We start from the raw sequence: 27,760 nt of genomic DNA on the forward strand, positions 1-27,760 counted from the left end.
TTGGAATTTGTTGCATATTTTTTTTAAGCCATGATGAATTTCTCCAGGAGCTGTAAATTTGCTTAAGTTTATTCTTTAAAAACAAAAAAGCAGAGTTTGCATTTCCTGAACACAAACCAACCAATGTACAGGCAAGGAGGCCAGTTCTGCAGGGGACCTGGGATTTCAGAAAGAAGCCTGGAGACCAAAAAATGCCTCAAAGTGGGTCGTCTGTGCTGATTTGGAGAGTGGTTGCACTGGAGGTACCCTAGTGCAGAGAAGAGAGGGTGGAAAGAAATACCCACAGTCAGGCAGAGACCTGGAGAGAGGACAGAGGAGTCCTGGAGAAAGTAATACTGATGATTCCAGATACAGATGGGCAGCCAGTCCATCCCAATTTGCCAGAGATTGTTTCAGCTGGTAGACAGGTAGGCAGATAGATATAGATAGATAGATGATGATAAATAGATAGATAGATAGATGGATGATAGATGATAGATAGATAGATATAGATAGATAGATAGATTGATAGATGATAGATGATAGACAGATGATAGCTAAATAGATAGGTGATAGATATAGAGTAGTTTGCATAGTCTTATAGTCTATAAGGTGTTCTAACCTTTAACCTCACAACTTTAAGTTGTGTTGGAAATGAAGGGCGTGGAGCTCGAGAGCTTGCTGACCAGCCTGAGGGCACACAGCAGGAAGTGGAGAGGCAGAGCCCAAGCCAGCTCTTCAACCTTGAATGGCCATGCTCTACCCATTTCTCCTTTCTACTGATTGTAGAAAGTGGGGCTTATTAGTTTCTATTGCTGCCTAACACAATACCCTAAATTTGGTGACTTAAGACAATTTGGTGACTCTTAAAGTTCTAGAGTCAGTTGTCCAAAATGAGTCCTACAGGATTAAAATCAGGGTGAAAATACAAATACATCCCTCAGTTCTCATCAGCGAAGTTTCCTCATGCAACGGAGTGTGTTGCACACAGAAGGCCAAAAGTGGCTCAGTTTTAAAGAATAAAAGTCTGTAGAGTCTGTGCCCCTGGATAGGACTCCTATATTATACCTCACCCACCCACAGCTCAGGGAGCATTGTGGAAGAGGAGGCAGAAAGATTGTAAGAGCCAGGGTTTGTGCATGAACATATGAAAACAGAGGCTTTCCAGTCACGGGGAACTTGCTCATATAAACTTGCAACAGTGGTGACAGCATGCATAAGACCCATGCTGACTCAATCAGACAAAAACCCAGCATAGAATGAGGGGAAATGGGCAGCAGGCCCCAGACCTAGCCTAGGAACTATTAGCAACTGATCACTGCCAGGCGAGGGAGAGTAGATCTGCTTTAAGGGAGAGACTGTACATAGGCTGACTAGAATCCAGTGGATGAACTTTCAGTGAAGAACATCTGGATCTCTATTGGAAGTGACTTACCTGCCCATCCTCCTGCCACTCATCAGGGTTTTCCAGGCCTGGCTTGGACAGAGCTTAAAGAGAGTGCATTGTTTGCTGTTGAAACTCTTCTTCCTGCTACTGTTTATAAAACACTTATATCATGTCAGGACTGTGTGAGAATTCTGTATTCAACTATAGAGCCTTTCCGTCTTGCAACAAGTCTTTGATCATTAGCCCCATTTACAGCTCAGGCTGTGAAGGCTCAAAGAATTTAGTGGCATGCCCAAGGATACATTTGAAACCACAGAGCTTCCAAACCAAGGCTCTTGATGCCATGCTATCGCAAAAGTGGAGAATTCCTAAGCTTGAGTCCTATGTAGACCTATCCCAAAGGGCAAATTCAGGGCTTTGCAAGCACACAGGCTTGAGTTATAGCTGCTTTCATCATAGTATTATTATTTAAATATGTGCAAAAATAAGTAGATATTAATTCCTTTTGCTTATAGCTCTCAGAAGACTATAAAAACAAAATAATGATACTAATAATCATGCAAATAGACCGCAAGCCCTTTAAAATGCTAATTCAGATCACTGCATTAATGTGGAGGGTGATGCTTTTCTGTGAGTATTAAATGACTGCTCACAATCAAGACACAAAGCTCACCACTGCTCCGGGCCCATCAGAGTCTGGCTCCCAGACACCCCAGTCCTTTAGGCTGACTCACCTCTCCAGTCTCCCAGCACTGACACATTCATGGGCCTCACCTGGGAAGGATTTCAGAGATTTGTTGACTCCCTCTGCTCTCCCCCAGCTACCACACTGGGTTCTACTTCCTGTAAACAGTTACCAGGGCTCATTCTTGGGAACCATGGCTCTGGAACTGAGGGAGGAGGCAGGAAGGTGAAGAAGGAGACGACGTTCTTCAGAGGGGCCCTGCTTTGGAGGTGGCTTGGTGCCACTGGATGAGGGCCACTCCTGGAGTAGGTGAGGATGTGACTTCACTATGAGGCAGCTTTATCCAGCCAACACAGCTAAGAGCCAACTTGTAGCTTCACTCTTCCCACCAGGAAGTCGGCCCTTCCTTTTGAAGAGGGCCACAGCAGCATCTACTGTGCTGCCCCCCCCATAGCATTATATACAGTGCCAGTGCCTGTGAACAAATGTGGAATTGCCCAATGGAACTCTATTAGAAGACTTTGGGGCATTCTAAACATATGCATACATTCTTTCTAATTTTATTTAATGTGTATGAGTGTGTTGCCTGCAAGTATGTAAGTGCACCCATGTCACGCAATGCCCACAGAGGTCAGAAGAGGGCGTCGGATCCCCTGGAACTGGAGTTATGGATGGTTGTTAGCTGCCATGTGGGTGCTGGAACCCAGCGCCTCTGCAAGAGCAGTCAGTGGTCTTAACCACTGAGCCATCTTTCCAGCCCCCACACTGTTTATAAACTCTCACAAAAATACTAAATGTTTACAGTCCCATAGAGAACTGAGAAAATAAGTAGATATTAATTCCTTTTGCTTATAGCTCTCAGAAGACTACGAGACAGCCAACCTTCCTCAGACTTACTCTGAGAAAGTGGAACCTTTAGAGGCACCTATGCCATTCCTCTGCTGTGAAACCTCCACAATGTGACAGTCCTTCTCCGGGTCATGGTCATATCCACATTCTTTTGCAATGTACATGAAACATTTGGCAGCAACAACTTTCCTTTATTGAATTCCACTCATTGATTTGATCAAGTCCCTGTTAGGAGATGGGTGTGAAGACACTTGGATGAACAAAAGAATGCAGTGTGACTGAGGAAGGAGCTGGGTTGAGAGTCCAGGGCCTGGGCCAGGTTTCAGAAGAGCCATTGATTGAGGACAAGGTGTTACCATCTAGGGCTCTTGATCTGGTTCATTTTTTGTCTCCCCCAATTGAAGACTTAAAAGGCAGGAAAAAATACCTCAAAGACAACAGAAAGCAGCAACAGGTAACAAACTTTATTAAAGAAGCGCACGCGCACACACACACACACTCACACACACACACACACACACACACACACACACACACACACACACACACACTCATACTGAGAAAATCCCTCCAGAAATGGAGAGGGGGATTCAGAATCAGAAAAATCCAAAGTCTACAAGGAGAGCTTTTTTAAGTGTTTTAGGTTTTAAAGTGGGCCTTTTTGAGTGTTTTTGCTAATATGGGGCTGGTTCTCCTCCCCTAATTTTGGATTGGTAAGCTTAAAATTGAGAGAGCCAAAGATCACAGCTCTAAGCTGAATGAGATACATCCAGGTCTAGCCTTGATCTTATCTAAACTGATCTGGACTGGTCAGTCAGAAAAGAGACTTTGCCAGTGGGAGAAAAAGCCTGCCAGGGCTTTGCCACAGATCAAGAATAAACAGGACGTGTTCATGTCTATTACTCCTCAGTGATCCTACTTGTCTATAAAGGATTTGTCTATCAAGAGGCCCAGGACAAAAAAGCCCAAGACTTGGGACACCTGGGCTTGACAGGTGACAGGTAGAGCTAAGTGTCTAATGGGAGGCAGGATAGCAGTGAGAACTGACTTGGAGAGAGGGGAGCCCTCTGCAGATATAACTAAACAAACAGCACTTTCATTTTTCTCCCTCACCTTTTCACCCATTACCCATTTACTCCTGAGGCTGTTAACCTACGGACAAGCTTCACAGGAGAGGGAATGGCATCCCGTCCGCTGTTCCACCCGAGCCCAGTATACCCGTGCAGGAGCTCAGTAAAAGTGTTTTCCAGATAATCAGGCTCAGAGAGGATATCAGTGTCCTCAAACTTGCACAACACTGCAGTGCAACCAAGATTTGAACCTCAGTCTACTTTATTCCAACATACTGCTCCCCAACTCCTCTGTGGTGCAATAGTAACTAAAATGGAATGTTCACAATCAGGGAACCTGCCAAGATGACAGGGAGCCTGGAAGAGGGCCGACTATGTATGTGGGACATCCGAAATTTCCGATAGGGGTCTCTACTTAGTGCCAGCCAGCAGCCCAAGTCCTTCCGCAAGTCTGTCCTCCAGCCTGGGTTCTGTGGGGGTCTCAGGAATGGAAAGGGTTAAGCCTCTACCACTTAAGAGAGCTGTTACTTTGCATTTAAATAGCACAATTTAAGAAAGCAACATTCCCAGGAACCTGATTTGCTTCTGATGTGCAGAGAACCTTCCACATACTTACTTCCAGTCCAGGGCATTTGGAGCTTCATTACTTAATAATTTGAAAGCTTTTTATGGAAATCAGTGGATAAAAGGAGATGATGAAGCGATATGTTATTATATTTAAGGACCCAGCAAAACAGGCTGCCGATGCAATGTCTGGGTCAGAAGCTTCTTGCTGGAGATGGAGAGATTTTGATGTGCACATAAATTCTCATTCCTTTTGAAACTGCTTTTATGTTAAAGGCACTCCTCTCCTAACTAAGACTAACAGGCTTTGAAATTATCAAGTAAAGAATCTATCAGCAGCTATCTTATGAGTTCTGGCTCTCAGTGACTCTCTGGTTCCCTCTGCCCACTGTTCTGGCCGCTGCCTTGGTGCCCAGCTCGGCAACCAACTTTTAGTTACCCTCCACCACAGCATCCCCCTCACACAAGGCCCACCTCAAAAGTCTACTCACTGTCCAGTTGAGAAGACACATGGAAAGGGCTGGGGAGATGGCTCCATGGACGAAGCACTTGCCTTCCACACGTAGGGGAGAGTGCTGGGGATACAGGGCACTGTCCTCACTGCTGGCCTCAGAGTTGAGACCTGTCGCTTGAATACAAGGTGAGGCTGGGAAACAAGGCAGGAATGTCAAGGGCCGTGTCATCAAGACCACACAGATCCTCCCACCCAGGGCTAGGCCTCTGAAAGCCAAGCTGCCCTTATGCATGGAGGCACCTCCCACCAGTCCTGGTGTGGCTTGTCCTCCATGGGTGGTGGCCTGGATTTCTTGCCGACACTCCTGTTTGAAAACAGACAGCCTGGGCTGGAGAGATAGCTCAGCAGTTAAGAGCTCTGGCTGTTCTTGAAGAAGACCTGGGTTCGAATCTCAGTACCCACATAGCAGCTAACAACCATCCATAACTCCAGTTCCAGGGGACCCAGCAACCTCTTCTATCCCACTCCATGGGCATTGGAAGACAAATGCAGGCAATACACTCATACACCTAAAATAAAAATGAATAAATCAAAAAAAAGTAAGAAAACAGACAGCCCCTGTTTAGCATGTTCTGTCTGATATACATTTGCTGTCGCCTCCAAAATGTTAGAGCATCTCCTGGCCTGGTCTTTTACCCCTCAGCTGAGAATCTGGTACAAAGGTTTCACTCATCATTAGAGATGATTAGAAGATGGGGAAGGTAGAGCTTCAGAAGAGCAGATGTAAGGTTCTGGTGATACAGGAGCAGCACATGCCTCATCCCACTGACCTCTTCAGCCTTAGAGGGCTGGTGGGCTGTAGTGAACATAGACACAATAAAAAAACAGAAGATGAAGTTAAAGCCAACCAAAGGACACACTAAGCAGATGGTTGTGGCAATGGGAGGTCTTGAGGTGGCACAGATTCCTCGGAGCTGCCGGCCCTCCACAGGCAGCCCTGGCTGGAGGGACAGTGGGCTGGGCCAGGGCCGGTCTCAGGATCCATCCTCTTCTGTTTCATGATTGTTGAGCTGCTGCCCTCAAACCATCTCAGAAAAATCGCTATCTGTGAGCAGAATGCCATTTTCCCATTGGAATTACAGGCTATGTTTGAAAAGGAAACAGAAAGAAATTGAATTTGAAAGAATTCTGTACAAATGCATCATCTTCTTGTCGATTTGAGAATGGGTTTCAAATACCTTCCCTGGCTCTGAAATAGCTGATCAGACAGCAACTTGGGATTGCAGCTGCTTCCCAAGGAACAAGGTGTGGAATGGGCACTTATGCATGGCCACCTGGTATCTGGGGTGACTCTGAGGCTCACTCAGAGCCTGTGAGCTCAGACCATGAGTATTTCTCTCATTGCTGTGAAAAAAATATTGACAAAAGAAATGTAAGGGAAAAAAAGGTTTATTTTGGCTCATGGCTTGAGGGTGCAGTCCATCACAATGGGAAGGCATGGCGGCAGGAACAGGATGCAGCTGGTCACATTGTATCCGCAGCCAGGAAACAGAGAGAGATGAATGCTGGCACTTAGCTCTTTTTTTTCCTTTTATTCAGTCCAGGACCCCAGCTCACAGAATGGTGCTGTCCACATTCAAGGTGGGTTTTACTACCTCAATGAACCCAATCTAGAAAACCTGTCACAGATGTGATTTTGGAGCCTGTCAAGTTGATAATCAGTCTTAACCACCACACCACAGTTCCTCAGTTAGTTGATGTGTGCCATCCCTTCCCCTTCCTCTGACAGCCTGGCAACTCTCACAGGCTCCTGCTGATGGCCCGCATGGCTAATACTTCATGTCACAGCTTTGGTCCCATCCTAGACCAGTGCAGTACAAGTGGATTGGGGTTCAAAGGAACACTGGCCCCCTCTTCATTCATCCCAAACTCCCATTCATTCAATATTTGCTGAGCATTTTCCCAGCACAGACAGTACAGCAGTGTGCAAGAGACACTCACCTGGGGCTGGAAAGATGGCACAGAGGTTAAGAGCACTGACTGCTCTTGCAGCAGACCCAGGTTCGATTCCCAGCACCCATATGGTGGGTAACACCATCTGTAGCTCCAGTTCCAGGGGATCTGACACCTTCTTCTGACCTCCACGGGCATTGCATAACACAGGTGCACTTACATACATGCAGGCAATACACTCATACACATAAAATAAAATTAACAAATAAAACTTTTTTAAAAAAGGCACACCCTCCCGGAGTTCCCATTCCAGCAGGAGATGGAAACTTAATAAGCAAATGTTCAGTAAGTTTGGCCATGACAAATGTAGAGAAAACATATTCAGCTAAAAGAGCAGAGGTGCTGGTTTGAGGAGCGGGTGGGATCCTGCAGTGGTCATCAGAGGTTTCACTGAGAAAGGGACATTTGAGTAAAGACCTGCAGGAGGGAAAAGAGCAGGTGCTCTGATATCTGGGAGAACAGCATTGTGGGTACAGGGAACAGCCAGTGCAAAATGCACATTACCTGCCTGGAGCAAAACAAGGTGCCTGGGATGCTGAGGCAGAGGGAAGGGAAAGTAACAGGTGCAGTGAGCGGAGTGATAGACGGGCAGATCACAAGGGGTGTGGCAAGGTCCACGCCTGCTGTGCATGAGGGGCAAAGTCAGGGGCTTTTGACCAAAGGAGCAGCATATGGCAGCCATGTGAAGAAGGGCAAGGGCCTGGGGGAAGGTGCATCAGTCAACTTTTCATTGCTATAGTGTAATTCTTCCCAAGGTGGCCGTTTTATAAAGAACAGAGGTTTGTTAAGCTTACAGGTTTGGAGGGTCAGTGTTGAACATATTCTGGGTTTCATATTCTGGATTTTTATCTTAATAGTGTTACCTGCAGCAGTTCTGCTCTGGGGAGGGCCTTCCTGTGGGTATCACATTATAGAGGAGGGTGATGTAGGGAGCAGATATAGCATGTGATCATTTGCCAGAGAAGGATTAAGAAGCCCTGCTCCAGCTTTCATGACCATCTTCTCCTGAGAACTGTAGCCAAAGTCTAACAGACACACTCTCAAATGACAGAAGGGCCTCCTACCAGACCAAATCTCCTAATACTGCTTCCCTGGGGAGTAAGTCTCCAAGCACAAACCTTCAGTTCACAGGCAAAACATAGCAGAAGGTGATAAGTTATCAGAGAGACCTGCTAGGAAGCAGTGACAGCAATCTAGAACAGGCCTGGTGGCTCAGGCCAGGGTGGTGGCAGGGCTGGTGGTGGAAAGGTGGCCAAATGGCACAGGTGTTTTAGAATTGGAGCTGACCGGATGTGCTGATGGGTCATGTGGGGTATGAGAGAGACCCCAAGGATGAGCACCAGGAACATTAGCATTCAATAAAACACTTCAAGAAGAACAGGGAGTAGGGAGGGACAATTAGAGGTTTGGTCTCAGATGGAAGCACTGCACAGCTGATAAACAAGTCCAGAGCTCAGGCAAGATTGGGATAGAAGATTAAAACACATGTACAGAGGCTGGAGGGATGACTCTTCAGTTAAGACCATATACTGCGCTGGCAAAGGACCTGAGCTTGATTCCCAGCACCCACGTCACACAGCTCATGACTACCTGTAACTCCAGCTCCTGGGGATCTGACGTCCTCTTCTGGCCTCCACTGACACTGTGCTCATGTGCATACCCCCACTAACACACAGAGACACATACACTTACATACACTTAATTAAAAATAAAGTATCAAAAAAAGAAACCTTGAGTGTAGTTGGTTATGTAAGGCTTGGACTAGATGAAATTATCAAGAAAGAAAAAAAAACCAAAAAACAAAAAAAAAATCGCAATCAAGAGCCCAGGGGACTTCAGTGTTTAGAGGAAAGTGAAAAACCAAGAAGGGGTGGCCAAAGAGGCCCAAAGGAAACGAAGAGGCAGTGAGTTCAGGAGCCAAGCCCCAGGAGTGTGTGTCAAGGGAGAGAGAGTAACCCCCGTGTCAAGCACTGCTAAGTGGTCCTGGAACTGAGGACTGCGTGTGGCCCTTGCCCTTGGCATGGAGAAGTCATTGGTGACCCCACAAAAGTTGTTTCAGAGGAGAGGTAAGACCCAGTTACCTCGTCTGAAAACTGGGGAACAAGCACCAACCTACCTACCTCAGAGGACTGCAGTGTTGCTACACCAACATTACTATGACCTGAACAAAAAAGCCTGACTCTTAAATTTAGATTTTAAGAACTTAGAGGACATTCATCCCCCCAAGATATCTCTTGGAATTATCTGTCTCCTGGAACTGTGCTGTTGAGTCAGGCCTCACTCACATTTGTATTCAAACTGGTTTCTCCAGCTTCATTGGGGAGGTACAAGTTTGAATCCACAGACCACCCAGACTTTTTATCCCTAGTTCTAAAGTATCTCATTCACCCAAGGTCAACATCCTTCCTAGTCTTCTCTGTGGGCAATGAAGATGGGTGCTGGCTTTCAGTGCTTTGGTATGTTAATTCTCAAGCATTCCCACATTCATTCATTATCTTCTTGAGTAGAGTACAAAATTGAGGCTCCCAGGAAATGCCCAGGTCACAAGACACAAAGTTTATTGAGTTTGCCAAGGTTAATTAAAAGTCATTAGTCTAGATTATGTCCATTTTATAAAAGTCATCTCTGCAAAGGACTACAGTGAAGGCCACAGGAGATCCCAGGCAAACTGTAAAGTACCACCAGAGAGGAGTGGTCTGATGTTATTTATTACCCAATAAACCCGTTCTGAAGTGATGGGAGCCTACTGTTGGGCACAATTGATTTTAAAGATGCTACAACCCTGTTATCACCTCATAAAATGGTTCATTTCCAGCTGCTCATCAAGGGATGCAGAACTTACCTTCAGAGCTAAAAGCCATCAGGAGTGATGGTTTTATGGTAGTCACTAGGAATTCTAGAGTCTCTACCCAGGATTCCAGGCTCTCCTTCCCCGAGGGAGCCAGTGGCCTGTGCCTGACAGAAGAGGCTCCTCTGAGAAAACTGCCAACCAAGGTCACCAGAGCTTGAAACACAAGCAGATGAAGGAGCAAGAAGAAAGAACGTCAGGGAAGGTAGAAAGCCGGTGCATTCACTGCAGGGTCAGGCACACCGTGCTGGAATCCGTGTTCCCTGGCAACTGTAAACACATCATTTGGCTTTTCTGAGCCTTAGTTTTCTCATCTGCAGTAGACAGAAGGACAGCAGTTCCCAAAGGCTTCTGTGAAGAGCAGACTGACGGGCAACAGCAGGTGTTATGGAGTTCGGGGCCACCGGGAAAGACGACCCAGACTCAAGAAGTTCCAAATCAGCCAAATTAAGCTTTTACAATTTTATTAGAATTTTAAAGAAAAAGAAATCCTCAAGGCAGGTGAGCTGGTCATCTTGGCAGCTGCCTTGAGGAGGTGAATGGTGGGGAGAAAGAAAGCCATGAAGCCATGCAGGTTTAGAGCCAGCTTGAGAGGTCAGGCGCGTGGCTGACTGGCAGCCACGTGGCTGGGAGAAGGATGCTTTAGAGAAAAAGTAAAGAAATGCAAGATGCTAGGAACAGCCCAAAGCCTTAAAGAAAGCATGTTTAGTAAGAAAGCCATGAAGAAGAAAAGGCTTCCCTGAAGAATTCACAGCTCACAGACTACATGGCTGGAGCTAGGAAGTTCTGTGCCAGTAGGCGGGGTTCCAGGCAGGAAAAACTCTATCTCATTAACGCACTAGGTATTCCACCCGTCTATTTAGCGTGACCCGCCTTTCTAAGGGTGGTCCTATGACCAGATGATTGACCAGTTAAACTTACACAAAATGGAGGCGCTCAGGGTATTACATAGGTGAGGTCTATATCTACATGTGAATCACTGTGTGTGCATATGGTATTTTCCAGGTTTCCTCTCTATAGTAGAATCTTTTCTCCAACTCAAGGAACCTATCCCACCACCCCACGGCACCACCCACACCCAGTGCCACCTACCCACCTGGTGGTGTTCAGGATAACATTCATCTTCACAGTATTTTGAACATAGGCTGCTAAGCCTCCTAGGCTAGAAGCCAGCTCTCCTGGGCTATACCCTACCCCTAGCTCCCATCTACCTGGTTATCTGGAGTCAGGCTGAGGTTTAAACTCTAGCTTAGCCATTGTCTATCTGGGAAATTAATTTGACCAAATAAATGTGTTTCTGTAGATTGAAAAATATATACATGCCTTGCAAATGTGTGGTGTGCATTAAATGAGACACCATACATAGACAATTATCAAGCTGTCAGATACAGGGTGCGGTGGTTTGTATGAGAATGTCCCCAGAGGCTCACATATTTGAACAACTGGTTCCCAGTTAGTGGTGCTGTTTGCAGAGATTTAGGAGATGTGGCCTCGCTGGAGGAAGCACATTGCTGGGATGGCTCTGCGAGCTCTTAGCCTTGCACATTTCCGGTTTTGCTCTGCTTCCCGTGTATTCTAAAGATGTGAGTGCTCAGCTTTCCGTTCCAGCCACCGCCTGCCATGCCCCCACCCTACCCCTACCACGATGGACACCTATCACTCTAGAACCATAAGCCTCAATAAACTCTTCCTTCTCTAAGTGGCCTGGGTCATGCTGTTTTATCACGGCATCAGTTAAGTAACTAGACACAGGGCTTCTTAAACTCTTCCCATTCACAATCTCTTTTTGCAGGAGAAAATTTTATATGACACTGGGTATATAGTATACTTATATAGGCATATAAGTATACAACCCGTTTGCTGATAATAACTCATGAAGTATTTTATTTTAAAACAATTCATTGACCACATATAATTTTACCATTTATTAAAAACTAACAAATTCTCCATGAGATGGATGTGATTACTTATTTTTACATAAAGAATGAACCCTTTGCTGAATATTTGATACTGCAGGACATGGAGCACCTTCAGCATTTTTCAAAGTTGATCAATATTTTGATTTTATAATCATCAATATCAAGGATTCTGCTTTACATAAATACATAGTTCAAAATGGCAGAAGTATGTTGTGTGCCATTTCAGAAATTGCTTTTTTTCAGAAATTCTGTTATTATCACACACCAAGATTCAGTTAATGCTTTTATGTGATGCTCAAGTCAGCAACCCAAAAAGCAATTTTTAAACTCAAACATTGTATTACAATACAATACAAAGGCATGTTAATTTGCTGTGTTCATGCTGAGGCCGGACAGTAAGAAAATATTATCTTTGTTTTCCATGTTTAAACCATTATGTTTCCATAAGAACAGAGAACTTTGTGTGTACGTTGTAACATTGCAATTCATAATGTGTAATAGTTGTGAATCTGAGCCAAGCATTCTTTGGCAGTGTGACAGCTTGCATAGTGCAAAGTGCTCTCACTGTGCGTTCTGAACCAAGGTTGCCATTAGGTCATCCAGTGCAGCACAGGTAAGTGCTGCCAGAAGCATGTCAGATTCATTGGGCGTTTCATTTCTAATTAGCTTTGCATTCATTTGATCATTGTGCATTCAGATGCTATATATAAACATATATATAATGTATATATTTTACTATTACCAAATTTTTCACGACCGCCTCATTCAGTCACATGATCCCGTGATTGAAGGAGCTGTAGCCTAGCACACAGAAGTAATAAATGACTGTTGTTGCTGTTACGTGCTTATTTCAAAATTCCTCTCCTATCCATCTCTGATCACCAACTACATCACCAACTGCATCATCCCACTTGCCTTTCTGTGGAGTGGAGGCATGTGGGAACATCAGCAGACTCTGAGATGAGCGCTCGAGGCTGTCAGAAGCAGGCCTTAGAACAAGGAAATAGTTTGGGGCGCCTGACTGGAAGATGAGGTCAAAGTGGAGTCAGAAAGGCGCGGAAACAGACTTGCCGCAGAGACTCAGCCAGTGTCTGGCTGCAGGCCTGGTCCTCAGGCTGCGGGGCGCTGGCCCTGGAGCCCACGGCTGGACCAGCACGGGGTTGAGGCCCCACCCTGACCCCACACTCCCATTTCCTAACACCGACACCGTTTCTGCCTCCCGCCTGCCCCTGGCCTGTCATTTTTCAGCGTCTGACCTGGGTCCACAGCCTGTTCAGGGCTGTGCTTTTCCCACATAGCACCAGTAGCCATGCACTGTGAGCACAGCTGTCGCTGTGTTTCCGACATGTTTACCAAAAGTGGAAGGTAGACATGGGTGACCTGCAGTTTCTTTGGGGGGTTATTTTAATTGGCACATCTTAGGAAAAGTATTAACAGCATCCAAACAAGGCCTAAATTGTGGATGCCTTGAAGTATTTCATTTGAAAAAGGTCCTGTGGGAGATATAAAAGGGCTCTAAGGATCCTTGAAATATCCTCCCTGTGCCTTAGAGACTTGTTAAAACAAGCTTTTCATTTAAGTCTATTGTGTCGATTGCTTACTCTGAATTTAAGTCCTTCATTCTCCAGAATATGAAATGCCTGGAGCCCCAGTGGCCCCATCTCCAGCTCTCTTGGCCACAAAAACGCCCTCTCAGCTGCTCACAAAGACTCAGAGCTTGGCTTTAAACAAGGAAGCTCTGCGTGTACAACGGCGAGTTCCCTTCTGAACTCACAGAGCAACTCAGGGCTAATGCTGCCTTGCTGTGGCTGCACCTACGAAAAAGAGTGATGCTAAATTCCCTAGAGCTCTTCCCATAGCCAGACCCTGTATCAGTAGGCCACATGAGCATGTCATCTAGTCCCCCCGCCCCGTCCCATCCCCCCCATCCCGTCCCCTCCGTCCAAGCACCCCGTGTCACAGGTAAGAAGAGCAGGGGCATCAGGAGACAGGACAGAGGACCCAGAACTAGCCAACTATGCAGTCAGGATTTGAATCCAGGTTCAAAGTTTTACCCTCAACCACACTACCTTCCAGCCTTTTAAACTAGTAAATAGCTGTTCACTAAGTAAACAGTGTTCACAAAGCTGTGAGGACCTGGGCATGCACACACACACACACACACACACACACACACACACACACACACATATCTTCTTTTTTATGTTGCTTTTTGTTTTATTTGCTTTTTTGTAAATTTATGTTTGTTTTTTAAAAAAGAATTTAATTGAATGTTTGCAAATTTCATACAATATATTTTGATCATATTTATACCCCCTTCCCCATCTGCACTCCTCTAGCCCCCCACCAGATTTCATGTACTCTGTCATATATATTAAGAGCTACTGAGTCAAAATTGTACCTCAATTGGCGTTTGATGTGGGTCCATCCATTCACTGGAGCCTGGTTAACATTTTTATCGTCACACCCTTACAGAAAATTGGTTCTCTCTCCCAACAGTTATCAGTTGCCAGTACTTTCTCAGCTAAAGTTGGGCTTCTTCCCTACTTCCCCACTCTTATGCTGGGATTTTGTCTGGCTTGAGCTGGCATGGAACTTGTGCTGATATCATTGCTATGAGTTCATATGAGTAACTTCCCGGCTGGCTGGAAAACTGTTTCGTTGTGGTCATCAACCACCTCTGGCTCTTACAATCGTTCCACCACCTCTTCCATAATGGTCCCTGAGCCTTGGGTGGCAGAGGTTTGTTATAGGTTTTCTATTCAGGGATAAGCACTCTGCAGTCTCTTATTCTCTCTGTGCTTTGGCCAGGTGTGGTTTTCTGGGTTAATCACCAGCTGTTACGTGATAAAGCTTCACTGATGAGAGTTGGGAGATGCATTAACGTTCTTTCCCCCTTCTCTTCCACTGTGTTCCCTGAGCCTTAAGTATATAGATTACATTTTAGATATGGGACTTAGGGCACCTCACAGACACTTATTCTCTGCATTTGACCATCTATAAAACTTTGAAATAGATCCATCTGTTGCAAAAAGAAGCTTCTTTGAAGAATGGTGAGAGGGCCATATTGATACATATTGAGAATAAAGTAAGAAATTATGTTGCTCTAGGGATGTAACAAAAGTAGATTTTTCTTTAGGGTCTATGACCTCTCCAACCATGTATATTTGGCTATGTTTACAGTACCACATGTGTGTTCTCTCCCACTTAGTGGGGCTTAAGTCCAGTGAGACACCTGTTGATTACCCCCACTACTGTACTAATATAGATCATTTGCTGAGCCGGTCATTGTTGTGGTTCATAGACTTTACAGCTGAATGGGATCATTGATTAGTTTTCTCCCTTGGCAGTTTGCATAGTATCCTCTAATACTATGAGAGTTAGTCTTCAGGGAGGAAAAGTCTAGGTTAGTTCCAACTCAGTTGCTCCAAGTCCTGTGTCCAAAGCATGTCCTGTCTTCAGCAATAGAGTCTTACCTTCAAGTTCTATTGCTGTGGCAATAGCCTGTGTTATTCTAGGAGTCTCTTGGACTTCCTTGATCAACAACTGTAAGGGAAGCTTCCCTGTCTGACACTGTGTTTTTGTTATATAGCCTTCAGATATACACATGCACTCATATATACATATATAAATATATGCATATATTATATATAGTCTGTGTATTTCTCAGTAGACTTTTGAATTAATACATTTCCCTTTTCATACCACCTAAGCATTGTTTATCTCTCCTCTCTCTCCCCCATATACCCCTCCCTATCCCCCCCCAGTTAAAGTATCCTCCATTTTCCCCATGTCCCCCTTGATAACACCTGTCTCCCACTATCCCCCTCTCTCTGGATCCTTCTCCCCCCTCCCCCCATGGTTTCATTCCATTTTCCTGGCTCCTGCAGTTATATCAGAATATATACTCACATCTAAGGATTTGGAACTGGGATCCACTAATGAGAGAGAACATATATCATTTGTTTTTCTGAGTCTGTGTTACTTCACTTAGTATAACAGTTTCTAGTTCCATCCATTTACCTGCAAGTGTCATTATTTCATCTTTCTTTCCTTCTGAGTAGAACTCCACTGTGCAAATGTACCACATTTTCATTATCTATTCATCAGCTGTGGGACTTTAGGTTGTCTTCATTTCATAGTTATTGTGAAAACATGGCTGAATGAGTATCTCTGTAGTAGGATATTGAGTCCTTTGAATATATGCCCAGGAGTGGTAAAGCTGGATCGATGTATACTCACTAACAACATTTGGAGAGCCCCATCCACAATTTTAAATGTCTTCATCATTTGCTCATTCAGTGACACAGGAACACTTGGAGGTGCAAAATTTGCACAGAAATTTTCATTATAGTATCACTTTGGAAACAAATATCCACATGAATGGGTGGTTATTAGTTAAATAGAGAATATTATGGTATGGAAGTCTGTGTCAATCAAAAACAAATATGTGGGGCATGGTGGTTCACACCTGCAGTCCCAGCACTCAGGAAGCTGAAGTAGGATGTGAGCTCAGGATCAGCTTGATCTCCAGAGCAAGACTACCTCAAAAAAGGTTCAGGGGGAGAGGTGGCTCATTGGTTAAGAGTGCTTGCTGCTCTTGTAGAGGATCCAAGTTCAATTCCCAGTACCCACATAAGGTGTCTCACAAATGCCTGAAACTCTAGCTCCAAAGGATCTGACACCTTCCTCTGGCCTCTGCAGGTACCCTCCACCCCCCACCCCACCCCACACACAGCATTCACTCACACGGTCATCCATGCATACACGTAAACAAAAAGAATCAAAAAGAAATCTTTTTTAAAAAGAAGGAAATTAAAGAGAAAGAAACAAAGAATAATATGTGATTTTATGAGTGACTGTGGGGAGCCAAATATTTGTATACGACCATGAATAAGTCAGGCTGTCTCCAATCCTGTAGGATTTACATGATACATGATATCAGAGAATTTGGATGGTGTAGTAAAAATATTTAGAATTTTGACTGAGTGTGGTGGCACATGACTTTAATCCCAGCACTCTGGAGGTAGAGGCAGGCAGATCTCTCTGAGTTCAAGGCCATCCTGGTCTACATAGTAAGTTCCAGCCAGGCCAGCTGGGGCTACAGGGAGACCCCATCTCAAAAAAGACAAAAAAAATTAGAATTTGGGGGGGTGTATGTTTGTTTGTATATTTCTGACAGTCTCGTTATATAACGCAGATTGTACTCAAATTCAAGATCCTCTGGCCTCAGCCTCCTGAGGGTGCGGATTGTATGTGTGAGCTACCATATCTCAGAAATATATTTAGTGTTTAAATTAATGCCCCAGAATACATTCTCTTTTCTATTTCAGTAAATAACATGAATTATCACAAAAGGAGCCAACTGTAAGCTATAGTTAAGGCAACAGATGTGTAAACACTGGGCTGACCCATTTACAGCAAGAAGCCATCATTCTGACACCATACAGACCCACCATCCTTAGAGCATCCATACATCTAAAATAATGCAGAAAAATCTAGCACTAATGGACAGTCAGGACTATTGTTAAGTTATATACTGTAGAAGCAAAATCAATATGTCATTAGCTGGGACCCCAAAACCATGATTTAATAGTAAAACAAGGTGAATTTGTACACCCAGCTGGCTCTATGGCTGCCTCCACTCTACCCACATTGATTCTATTTTTTAGTAAATTATTTGTCCAAGGACAAGAAGGTTGTCAGCAGACAGCATCTCGGTACTTGGACCTGGTATCTTAAGTTTCATTTTGATGTCCTGAACTGGCTTGTCATAATTTGAAGATCTCCAATACTTGGAAAAATTTAATTTGTTCTGTTTATATTGAATCTATAGTATGTGCTAACAGAAAAGTTCCCATGATACAGTATTAACGAAAACCATTAAACCGTTAAAGTCATGGTATAGAACAAGACATTCGGTATGATGTAAGGTTCTTGTGCGTGTGTGCACTAACAGGCACGTAAGAAGTCTGGAAGAATACAAACCACACTGTAATATTCTGGAGAGTGAAGACACAGGCAGGTGAATGTTGAAGTAGAACATATTCAACATTCACACTGTGAGCTTCTGTGATGCTGTCACATTTCTACCATAAGTGTGTATTATTCTGAAACTGAAAACGGAGATAAAAGTAGAACCAGAGCCAGATGGTAAAGGCCATGTGGGCAAAAGGCAGGAAGCAAAACATGATCTTACAAACTGTGGAGAGTCATTGATGGTTTGGGGTAGGAGATGGATTGGTCAGATTTTTGGACATGAATTGCAGAAAGCATTGGGTTCTGAGTGTGGTGAGGATTGGAGCTGGAAAAAACTAGTGATGTTTTGAGGGCTCAGGCAGCCAGTACATGCGCCTTGGACCTGTAAAGAGCTGTTGGAGGAGAAGGGGTATGTCTTGGAGCCAGATGAAAGGCCCTGGGTAGACATGGAGGTTGTAGAGTCATATAGAGCTGGCATTTCACAGCCGTTTCATGTGTGACTTTGTGGTGAACAGCTTCTGTTCCTCACTCCCAAGTGATTTATCAGCAGATACATTGTAGACAAACCAGTCTTCCATGAGAAATGGAACCACTTAGATTGGCTGGAAGATGCTTTTCCCACAGACCTGCAATTGTGGGGTTGTCTATGCATGCAATTGTGGGGTTGTTTAAGATTCTTTCCTCCTACCCACAGTGGGCACCCTGGGGAGCCTGTACTCAGAAAGAGGCTGTGAACTCTGTTATCCTGACCCAAGGGCTCTCCTGCCCTTCTCCTCATCCAGGCCAAGCCACAAGAGGTCCAAGTCAAACTGGGTCTGGCTAAGCCCCCTTCCTCTCAGAGGCCCACCGCCGACTACATGGCCTGTTCCCTGACTGTAGTCAAGGCCCTCAGGCCCAGAAGGGTTTTGACCTGGAGAACACCTCTGGTCTTCTTTCCAGTTTTCCCAGGGTTCTGGTAATTTCTAGACATGTTTCCTAGCCAAGGAGAAGTTCATCAATTCATCCCAAATATGTCCTAGGCACTTACTGCCAAGCACAGCTCTGAGGACTGGTGTGTAGCCATGAGGCAGTCAGCTAAGTCCCTGCTCCCCTTGCTCCCTAGAATTCAGGGCCCTGGGTTCCCAGCTGGGAACATTCTGCAGTTTCCTATGTATAATGGATGATAGTGTCTGAGCTGCTGGGCCCAGGCCAAGGGATGGTAGCTGTCCAGGGCCAGTCAACTCCATTCTTGGTAGAGCCCAGTCAAGGGTGAATCTGAGACTGTGCAAGCTGACCAGGACACCCTTCACCTCAGTGTGTAACTGGAAACTAAAACCCAACTGAACCTCAACATCAAGTCAAGTAGATCTTCAAAGTTCTGATTTTTGCCTCATTATGACCATATGTTTATCTTCAAAATATTAATAATTATCAAATTCTTTCTCAAGAAAGTTATTTGAGGTTCCCCATGCTGTAATGGTGATCTCTACACCTTCCAGTCAAAACAGAACCCAGACTTTGTTCTGGCCTCCTTGTCCAAAGAAACGAGTCTCCACAGCAGGACAGGCTCAGAGTGACGATCCTAAGGTTGACGTTCTGGCTGCCATGCAGAGCCTGCTGACCATGCCGGCCTGCATCAGGCCCCTCTTAGTGTCTGGATACTGACTGCATGACTCAGCCCTTCATGCTGAGTATAGAAAAGCCTGGCCGATCAATGTGAATTCCAAGTCACAGCTGATTCCAGTGGGGGGTGGGCTAAACATATCCAAGCCATGTCAATACACTGGACATTCAGTGCCACATCCTGGAATTACTGAGTGTCTGGGGTCCCCCATCCTGAGGGGAAAAATGGCACCACACCAAGCCAGGCAGAGTATCAATAGCACATGAGGGAATGAAGACGGGCAACGTCACCACACCAAATTGCTCTTGTTACCATGAGCCCAGCTCTCTGCAGTAAACATGTGTGGTTCTCTCTTGCAGAGTGATGAGGTCCTCACTGTCATCAAAGCCAAAGCCCAGTGGCCTGCCTGGCAGCCTCTCAATGTGTAAGTACCAAACACACCCTGGCCCTGCCCTGGCCCATCCTAGCCCTGCCCTGAGAGCCACCTACCCACTGGCTACTTCATACCAGTTATGCCACTGAAGTCAGTAATAACCTCTCAGAAGAGCAAGCCAATGAGGTGTTACCCATGTGGGAAGTCTCCTGTGTGCTCTCTTTGGTGGTCCTCAACTCAGAGAACCCAGCTCAGACATATGATTAACTACTGCGTGTTCCCTCGTGCCCCCAGTCCAATAGACTTAACATATCTATGTTCAGTGTCCTGGGCACACACAGGTGTGCTCACCCTAAGCAATTCTGATTTATGGGAAGTCAGGCTTTCCCTGGGTCCTGTTCTCAGTCCCTATCTCTTCTCTATCAACTTTATCCTCCCTTAGAGATGTTCTCTGTCCTAGAGTCTTTGATGGCCAGGAAAATGCTAACAGTTCCAAAACTACTGCTGTCCCAGATGAATGGATGGACAGATGGACAGATGATGGATGGATAACAGATGAGAGATAAAAGATAGATTGATCAATATATAGATAGACAATAGAATGATAGATTATTGACTGAAAGAGGTAAATAGATAATAGAGTGATAGATGACAGATAGATAGATAGATAGATAGATAGATAGATAGATAGATAGATGATAGATGGTTGATGATAGATGATAGATAGATAGATAGATGATAGAAAGAGAGAGAAGATAGATGATAGATGATAGATGATAGATAGATTAGATAGATAGATATAGATAGATGATAGATAGATAGAAAGATAGATAGATAGATAGATAGATAGATAGATGATAGAAAGGCAGAGAAGATAGATGATTGATAGATAGATAGATAGATAGATAGATAGATAGACAGACAGATAGATAGATGATAGATAGATGATAGGTAGGTAGATAGATGATAGATGATGATGATAGTTAGATAGATAGAAGATAGATAGATAGATAGATAGATAGATAGATAGATAGATAGATAGATAGACAGACACACAGATTCATCAGTTTTGGGGGCTGCCTCTCCATGAATGGCCCACATTGACCTTGAGCTCATCATGTCCAAAATGGAACTCATCACCTTCACACAAACTACTCTTTTTCGTGTGGAGAAGCATCAAAAGTGCAGTGACTCCCCTTTATTTTGAGAATAAAGTCCCCTTTATTCTTCCTTCTTGATAGCTCACAAACCAGTCCTTCCCCAGTATCTTCTGCCTTTAATTCAAACCACCATCAGCTCTTCCTTCCTGACCCACTTTACCTCTTTCCTCTTGTATAGCCTCCAATCCAATTCATTATCTGTGCTGTCATGAGTGACCGTTTAAGAATCCACACTTTTTGTGTCCTCCCTAAGAAGTGTCTTTCTATGACCCTTACTGTCCAGAATGAAGTCCACTATCCCAGTTTCATTTCTGTTGCTGTGATAAAATACTCTGGTGAAAAGCAAATTAGGAGAGAAAGGGATTTCTTTCAGTTCACAGATCTAGGTTACTGTCCCTCAGAGCAGAGAAGTCACAGTGTCAGGACCCTGAAGCAGCTAGTCACGTCACAGTCAAGAGCAGAGAGAGATGATCTCACCCATGCTGCCTGCTTGCTGCAGCCTGCTTCCTTCACTCTTACACAGTTCAGGGTCAGCCCATGAAATGGTGCCACTCACATTCAGAACGGTCTTCCTGCGGCAATGAGCAGTCAAGACAGCCCCACACAGACGTGCCCACAGGCCAACCTGATAAAGACAATTCCTCAGTTGAGACTCTCTCCTCATATGATTCTAGGTTGTGACAAGTTTATGATTAAAACTATCACTGGGGACTGGAGAGATGGCTCAGAGGTTGAGTGTGTACTTTTCTCACAGAGGACCCAACTTCAATTCCCAGCACCCATCAGGCAGCTCACAACCACCTTAACTCCACTTCCAAGGGGTCTGACACCTCTTCTGGCCTCTGTGGGCATTGCACTCGTGTACAAACCTACACTCAGACAGACACACACACACACACACACACACACACACAATTTTAAAAAATAAAAATTTAAAGAAATTCCTTTAAAATAAAAGCTAACCATCACATTCACACTTTGTAATTGAGCTTAGTGATCTACAGTGAACATAACACTTTCTACCTGCCTCTTTTCCAATGGGCTCTTTTCCATGGCTCCCTGATTGGCACCTCACTCTGGCCACCCTGAACAGTTCCTCAGCTAGGTTTTGACTTCCATTCATCCTTTAAGGATATAAGGCTTGGAAGCCCCCATCAGAGAATAGTTTCTAAGGAAGGACGTGGCTAACCTCTGTGGGCTTGTCTTCCTCCATTAGCAGTGCTCACACAGGAGACAGCCACACACAGGGACGGTGTGCAGTCCTGCTCCATGGAGAGGGAAAACCCCAAATGATGGGAAGAGAGACAGGGTGTTAAAAGGAGGATTCTCCAAGCCGGAGCAGAAGCCAAGGGAGGAGGGGCACTCACACTCCTGCCGGGGGCGGGGAACTTTGCCAAGCACCTGGCGCACGCCCACTCAACTCCACAGCCCAACAGTGGTTCATCCCTTACTGTGTGCCAACCCTGTACACACAGATAACTAACAGATCTCTGCCACTCTACGTCTACCCTTTGCATTAATCCAAACAGCACCATATGCACAGAACATGCAAGATGCAGTGTCTGAGCCTTGATCTGCCCAGATGAGCAAGTGTTAGGATGAGGATTCAATCTTCTCTGGAAGGCCAGAGACTAAGGCCATCCAGACTAAGGCTGGAAGGACAGCTGGCTGCCCAGAGTAGCGCTGCCGTCTGCACGGGACCTTTCTGCCTTCTTAGATCGCCAAGCCTTGCTGTGTGAGGAAGGCCACAGCAGGCCAGCAGAAAATCCAGCAATCCAGGAAGTGCCTTTCCCCCCCAGTGAGTAGCACTGGAGACAGGGTGGGCTGACCCGAACTCTCTCCTGTTCCATGTGTCTCCTTCCTCTCCTCTAGAAAACACCATGTAAGCTCCTAAAGATGCCCAGTCCCCTTTGCATAATTGACATCAATTAGCAATCAGGTCCCCCGGGTCCTGTCTGCCCAGGTCTCTCTTCAGCTTCCTCTAGGGTCCAGGCTCTAAGACTTCCATGTGAAGACCCTCACTTTGAGGCCTCTAAGAGGGCAGAGCTGTAAGGATAGGGATGGGTTGGAGGTGCCTGAGCCACAGTTGTTCATGCCAAGAAGCGCCTGATTCCTAGAGCATCCCAGGTCTCAAAACATTCAGGAAGGAGAGAGCAAAGACAGCAAGGGACTGCCTTTCACTGTAAGCAGCTACTGAGTGCCCGATTACCCAGACACTTCTATAGAGGCATTCTCTCACTCAATCCTCATGGTGACCCCATGCAATAACCCCCTTTTACAGATGGTAAAACTGAGATTTGTACCTCTGGCAATCCTCTAGTTCAATCGGAGGTAGAATGAGAATTCCAACTATACCCAGACAACTGACCCTAATGCAACACATTCACTCTTTCTATAATGAGATCCCTCGATTAAGTAAATACCACTTGTTCTCTCACTTTTTTGTACATACCTTCCGGACAGCCTTTTGGGTATCCTGAAATTAGCAGTGTGACAAGAGTCATAAATGACTTGTGTCTCAAAATAACAAGAAGCAAAACCTGACCTCGTCTTACCTGCATCATTCTAATAAGGATGACTCAAATAATTCATTGATTCATTAGTTATCAAAGGTCACCAAAGACAAGCTCCATGGAGAAGTCTGAGGACGCTGTTGTAAGCGTGTTTTGTGGGGCTTGCTGTTCAGTGGGGAGAGATATTTAGTAAATGGCCACACAAATGACGACACTATGACATACCTAAGAAGGAAAAGCTTGGCATCATGAGAATGTGTAAAGAGGATCCTGGCCCAGTTAAGGGAGTCAGAGCTAGCTTTCCTAAAGAAATGACAATGGACCAAGACCTAAAGAATTAGAAAGACTTGGTGCTGTCTCCGAGAGATGGCTCAGTGGTTAAGAGCACTGGCTGCTCTTGCAGAGGACCCAGGCTCAGTTCCAGCACTCAAATAGCAGCAAACAACCATCCATAATTCTGGCCTCTGTGGGCATTGCATACGTGGGTGTACTCACATGGAGGCAAAACACTCATAAACATAAAATAAAAATAAATAAATGAATAGTTTAAAATAAATAAGGACAGAAGAATAGGGCATATTCAGAGCATTAAAAGGCTATGGCACAACTGGGTCCAGCAATCAAAGGTGAGCTTAGTGTGGGGTCAAACCATGCATTAAAAATTTAGGAACTGTATCAGGATGGGGCAAAGGAGAATATGGTCAAAGTGCATTATACACTTGTCTGAAATTGTACTTATGAAATCTGATATTATGAATCATAAATAAACCAATAAACTGTTTTGACTTTTAAATTACAAACAAAACTTTTATACTGAAGAGTTTTAAGCAAGAAGATATGATCAGATTGGCAGTTGAAAGCTAAAAAGCAACACTATGGCTCCAGTGGATGGGGTGAGGTGGGTGCTCAGGGCAGCTGCAGAGAGCCAGGAGGGAATTAACTATGACGTCTGCTGGGACGGTGGTAGTGGGAGGTGGAGACGGAGCAAGGTTTGGAGGAGTGGGCAGTGCACGTGGGAGGGAAAGCTGACAGGTTGTGGCAACAGAGTAAGAAGGAAAGGTGAAGGAGGCAGAGTGGTCAAGACGTTTCTCAGGGGTGGGGCTGGCCCAACTAGGGACCTGGCAGTGCCACAAATGATGGGGGCATTAGAGGAAGCTTTATAGGAAAGCCCACGAGATGAGCTCTGACCACTTTATGTTGTTAAGATGCCTTCTAAACATCCAAATGGAGGCAAAGCACCCAGTTAGCTATGTAGCTCAAATTGCAGGGCAAAAATTCTCTGCCGATGCAAAATTAAGAATCGTGGATGAATGAGAGGCAGCCAGTACCAAGAGCACAGATGACAAAGAGCTTGAGAATACACATCAAGGGCTTAGGACAGAGTCCCAAAGTGTCCCCTCACCTCATAGTGAAGAGGACTTGCCTAAAAGAGACAGAAAATGAGCAGCAAAAAAAGGCCAAAGGCAGCCTGGTCCCCAGAAACCCAGAGAAGAAGATTCGGGGAGTGTGGCCAGCTGACAGAAGAACAAAGGCAGGCGGCACAGTGTCCTCTGGAGTCACAGACACGAAGGTCACCGTGACCTTCTGCCAAAAGGTAGGGGAAACCCAGCATGCAGCAGGTGAAGCAGAACAGGGTGAGACAGCTCCTGTCAAGCCTGTTGCCAACGTCCAATTACTGGGCTAGGAACGCCAGGGGATAAAAATCAAATGGAGTTGGGTTTTATGTTTTGGTGTTCTTTGGTTTGGAGGTTGTTTTATTTTTATTTTTATTTTCCTAAAATGTGAAAAACTCCCTTTAAAAAAAAATGAAAGAAGCATCTTGGAATACCTCCCTTAGACTTCTGAGATTCATTGGAAGAGAATTAATTGATCGCAAACACTCGGACCTCCCAGACATCCAAAGCCTCTCTACTCCACACTATGGGCTTGTTAGGGAAAGAATTTTCCTTTGATTTTCCCATAGCCTCAACTCCCCTTTCCTCTTCCAAATCTCATTAGGAAGTCAAATTAGGAAGCCTACATGCAGCCAAGTTTTGTTTTGCCCAAACAACCCTACCCCCTGCCCCGCCTGCCTTCACCATTAAGGTTAATGGGATTCCAACTTCTTTGGTCCAATGGAAAGCCAGGGTGACCTACTTTTCAAGGTCCTGTCCGTTGAAAATGACTTGTTTTTCAACAATCTTTATCTCTGTCCCCAGCACCCCTTCTCAAAGGACAGCCATGAATGAACAAATTAGTTGCTGACTTGTTTAGTTCAGTAAATCAAGCCAGAGCACCGACACCCCAGCATTCAGGTAGACAGGGAAAGACAGATTCTGAACAAAGCCCACATCCTTCACTGGTTCCTCAGACACCTCAGTAGAATACTTCGTTTCCTGCAACCCAGTCTGCATTTCTATTACTTCGTTTCTCCAGGGTGGTCTGAACGCTAAGAATTACTGGAACTTTAGAAAATATTCATCTCCTGGAAAGGAGTAGGGTCCCTTAAATTATTCCCACCCTCTCTATTTGGATATCTCCCACTTAGACAGTAACCTGTGTTTGTGAGGTCAGTGATGTAGAGACATGATCATTTTCCCTAGAAATCTAAAACTATGGTTTCTCAGGAGACCAGAAAACATCTTTCTCTCAAATCAGCTCTACAGGTTTCAGGGCCCCTCCTGCCTCTAGGCAGGATTCGCCCAGGTTCCACACTCCCGGGATGCTAAGAGAACACAGGTTTTGGACTGGGGGAGCAGATGGTAGATCTGCATGTCCAGATGGACTTGGGAGTCTCAGACGCCTCCTGGTTACAAACCGGGTGTTTCCATGCTGCAAGAACCTCACAAACCTTGCTCCACCAACCCAGGACTTCAGCCTAATGAATGGCTTGCGCGCCCTCTGGTGGCTAAACTGAGTTTCTGCAACTGAGAAAAAATATTTGGAATGGATGAGAGCCAGAACTATAAACTTTAGGAAACCAACTGAGAATGTGTGAGGATCAAAGTCTAGCCAGAGCTAAAAAATCATTGTCATCTCTTTTCTTCTGTGGCATTTTTGGAAGTTTTGTCGCAAATGAAAAGGAATCGACCTTTACCAAGTCATGTTAACTGTCAATCACCATGAGAAACAGTTTCTTCACAATAGAACTTTTTGAGGTAGGTAGGTACAATGTACCCATTTTCCAGATTTAGTAACTGCAAAGAAAGGTGAGGTTAAAACCCATCACACTTCTAAAAGAGACTGAACCAAGATTCAAATCCAGCTCTGACTGTCTTAATGCCCTGTCTTGTCCCCATACCACACTCTCAAAAGATAAATATTTCTCCATGTTCTCACATAGTTTTAATTTTTTAAAAATATTTTATTATTTTATTTCATTTTCTGTGTGTGGGTGTTTTGCCTGCCTGTATGTAAGTGTACCTGTGTTGTGCAATGCCCACGGTGGTCAAAAGAAGGCATCAGACCCTCTGGAACTGGAGTTATGACAGTTTTTAGCTGCCATGTGGGTGCTGGGAACCAAACCTGAGTCTTCTACAAGAGTAGCCAGTGCTCTTAACCACTGAGCCATCTCTCCTGCCCCCTATTTTTAATTCATTTGATATGAATTGTTCATAACTTTATTGGGATTGGTCTTTTTCCTACAGATTTGGATTATCTCTGTATAGATACTGACACTTACCAGGTACATTGGATGAAGATATTCTTGCTAACATGCCATTTTTCTTGGGATCTTGGGTGATGCGTTATGTTTTGCATCTTAAATGTCCTCCAGAAGGCTAAAGGCTTGGTATCCAACCAGTGGCACTAATGGGAGGTCATGGGACCTTTAGGAGTTGAATCACCAGAGGCATGTACTTGGAAAGAATTTGGGACCCAGCAGCCACAGCCCTGATTCTTGGCTACTGTGGGATGAGCTGCCTCCTCTAGCATGTCACTCACCATGCTGTTCTCACTGCCACAGTCCCATGGTCAAGCTCTGTGATACAATGAGCCAAAATAAAACTTTGTTCTTCTAAGATATGTATTTTAGGTATTTTGTCACAGTGGCAGAAGCCTGGAGAAGGGCCCACTGAGATTTTTAAATTTTAGAATATTTTTATATAGGCATAATGATTTGGGGTAGGACCCAAATCTCAACATACAACATGTTTAATACAGACCTTATACACAGGCAATTTTGTACATTTTTAAGGCACCTAAATTTTGACTGACTATCACAGGAGGCCGGGTATGGAATTCTCTACTTAGAGTGTCATGTTACTGCTCAAAAGTTTTCTGATTTGGGATTTTTAGATTAGAAATACTAAGCACGTCCCGTCTTTTCATTCTATAGAAGTTTCAACTGGTGGATGATTCAGTTAGTTTCTGTCCTTTGTGATTTA

At 44.8% G+C, this 27,760-nt stretch overlaps 1 protein-coding gene across 1 annotated transcript in view; it reads left to right on the plus strand.

Moving 5' to 3' along the window:
* Spon1 (spondin 1) overlaps positions 1–27,760 on the plus strand; it is a 332,365-nt gene that overhangs the window by 283,816 nt on the left and 20,789 nt on the right. The window contains exon 7 of the mRNA XM_008853516.3: positions 19,710–19,774. Coding sequence (XP_008851738.1) covers positions 19,710–19,774 — 65 coding nt within the window. The remainder of the gene's footprint in view (positions 1–19,709; positions 19,775–27,760) is intronic.

This window comes from Nannospalax galili, unplaced genomic scaffold (genome assembly GCF_000622305.1).
Source record: "Nannospalax galili isolate Female #2095 unplaced genomic scaffold, S.galili_v1.0 scaffold44, whole genome shotgun sequence".
Classification (NCBI taxonomy): domain Eukaryota; kingdom Metazoa; phylum Chordata; class Mammalia; order Rodentia; family Spalacidae; genus Nannospalax; species Nannospalax galili.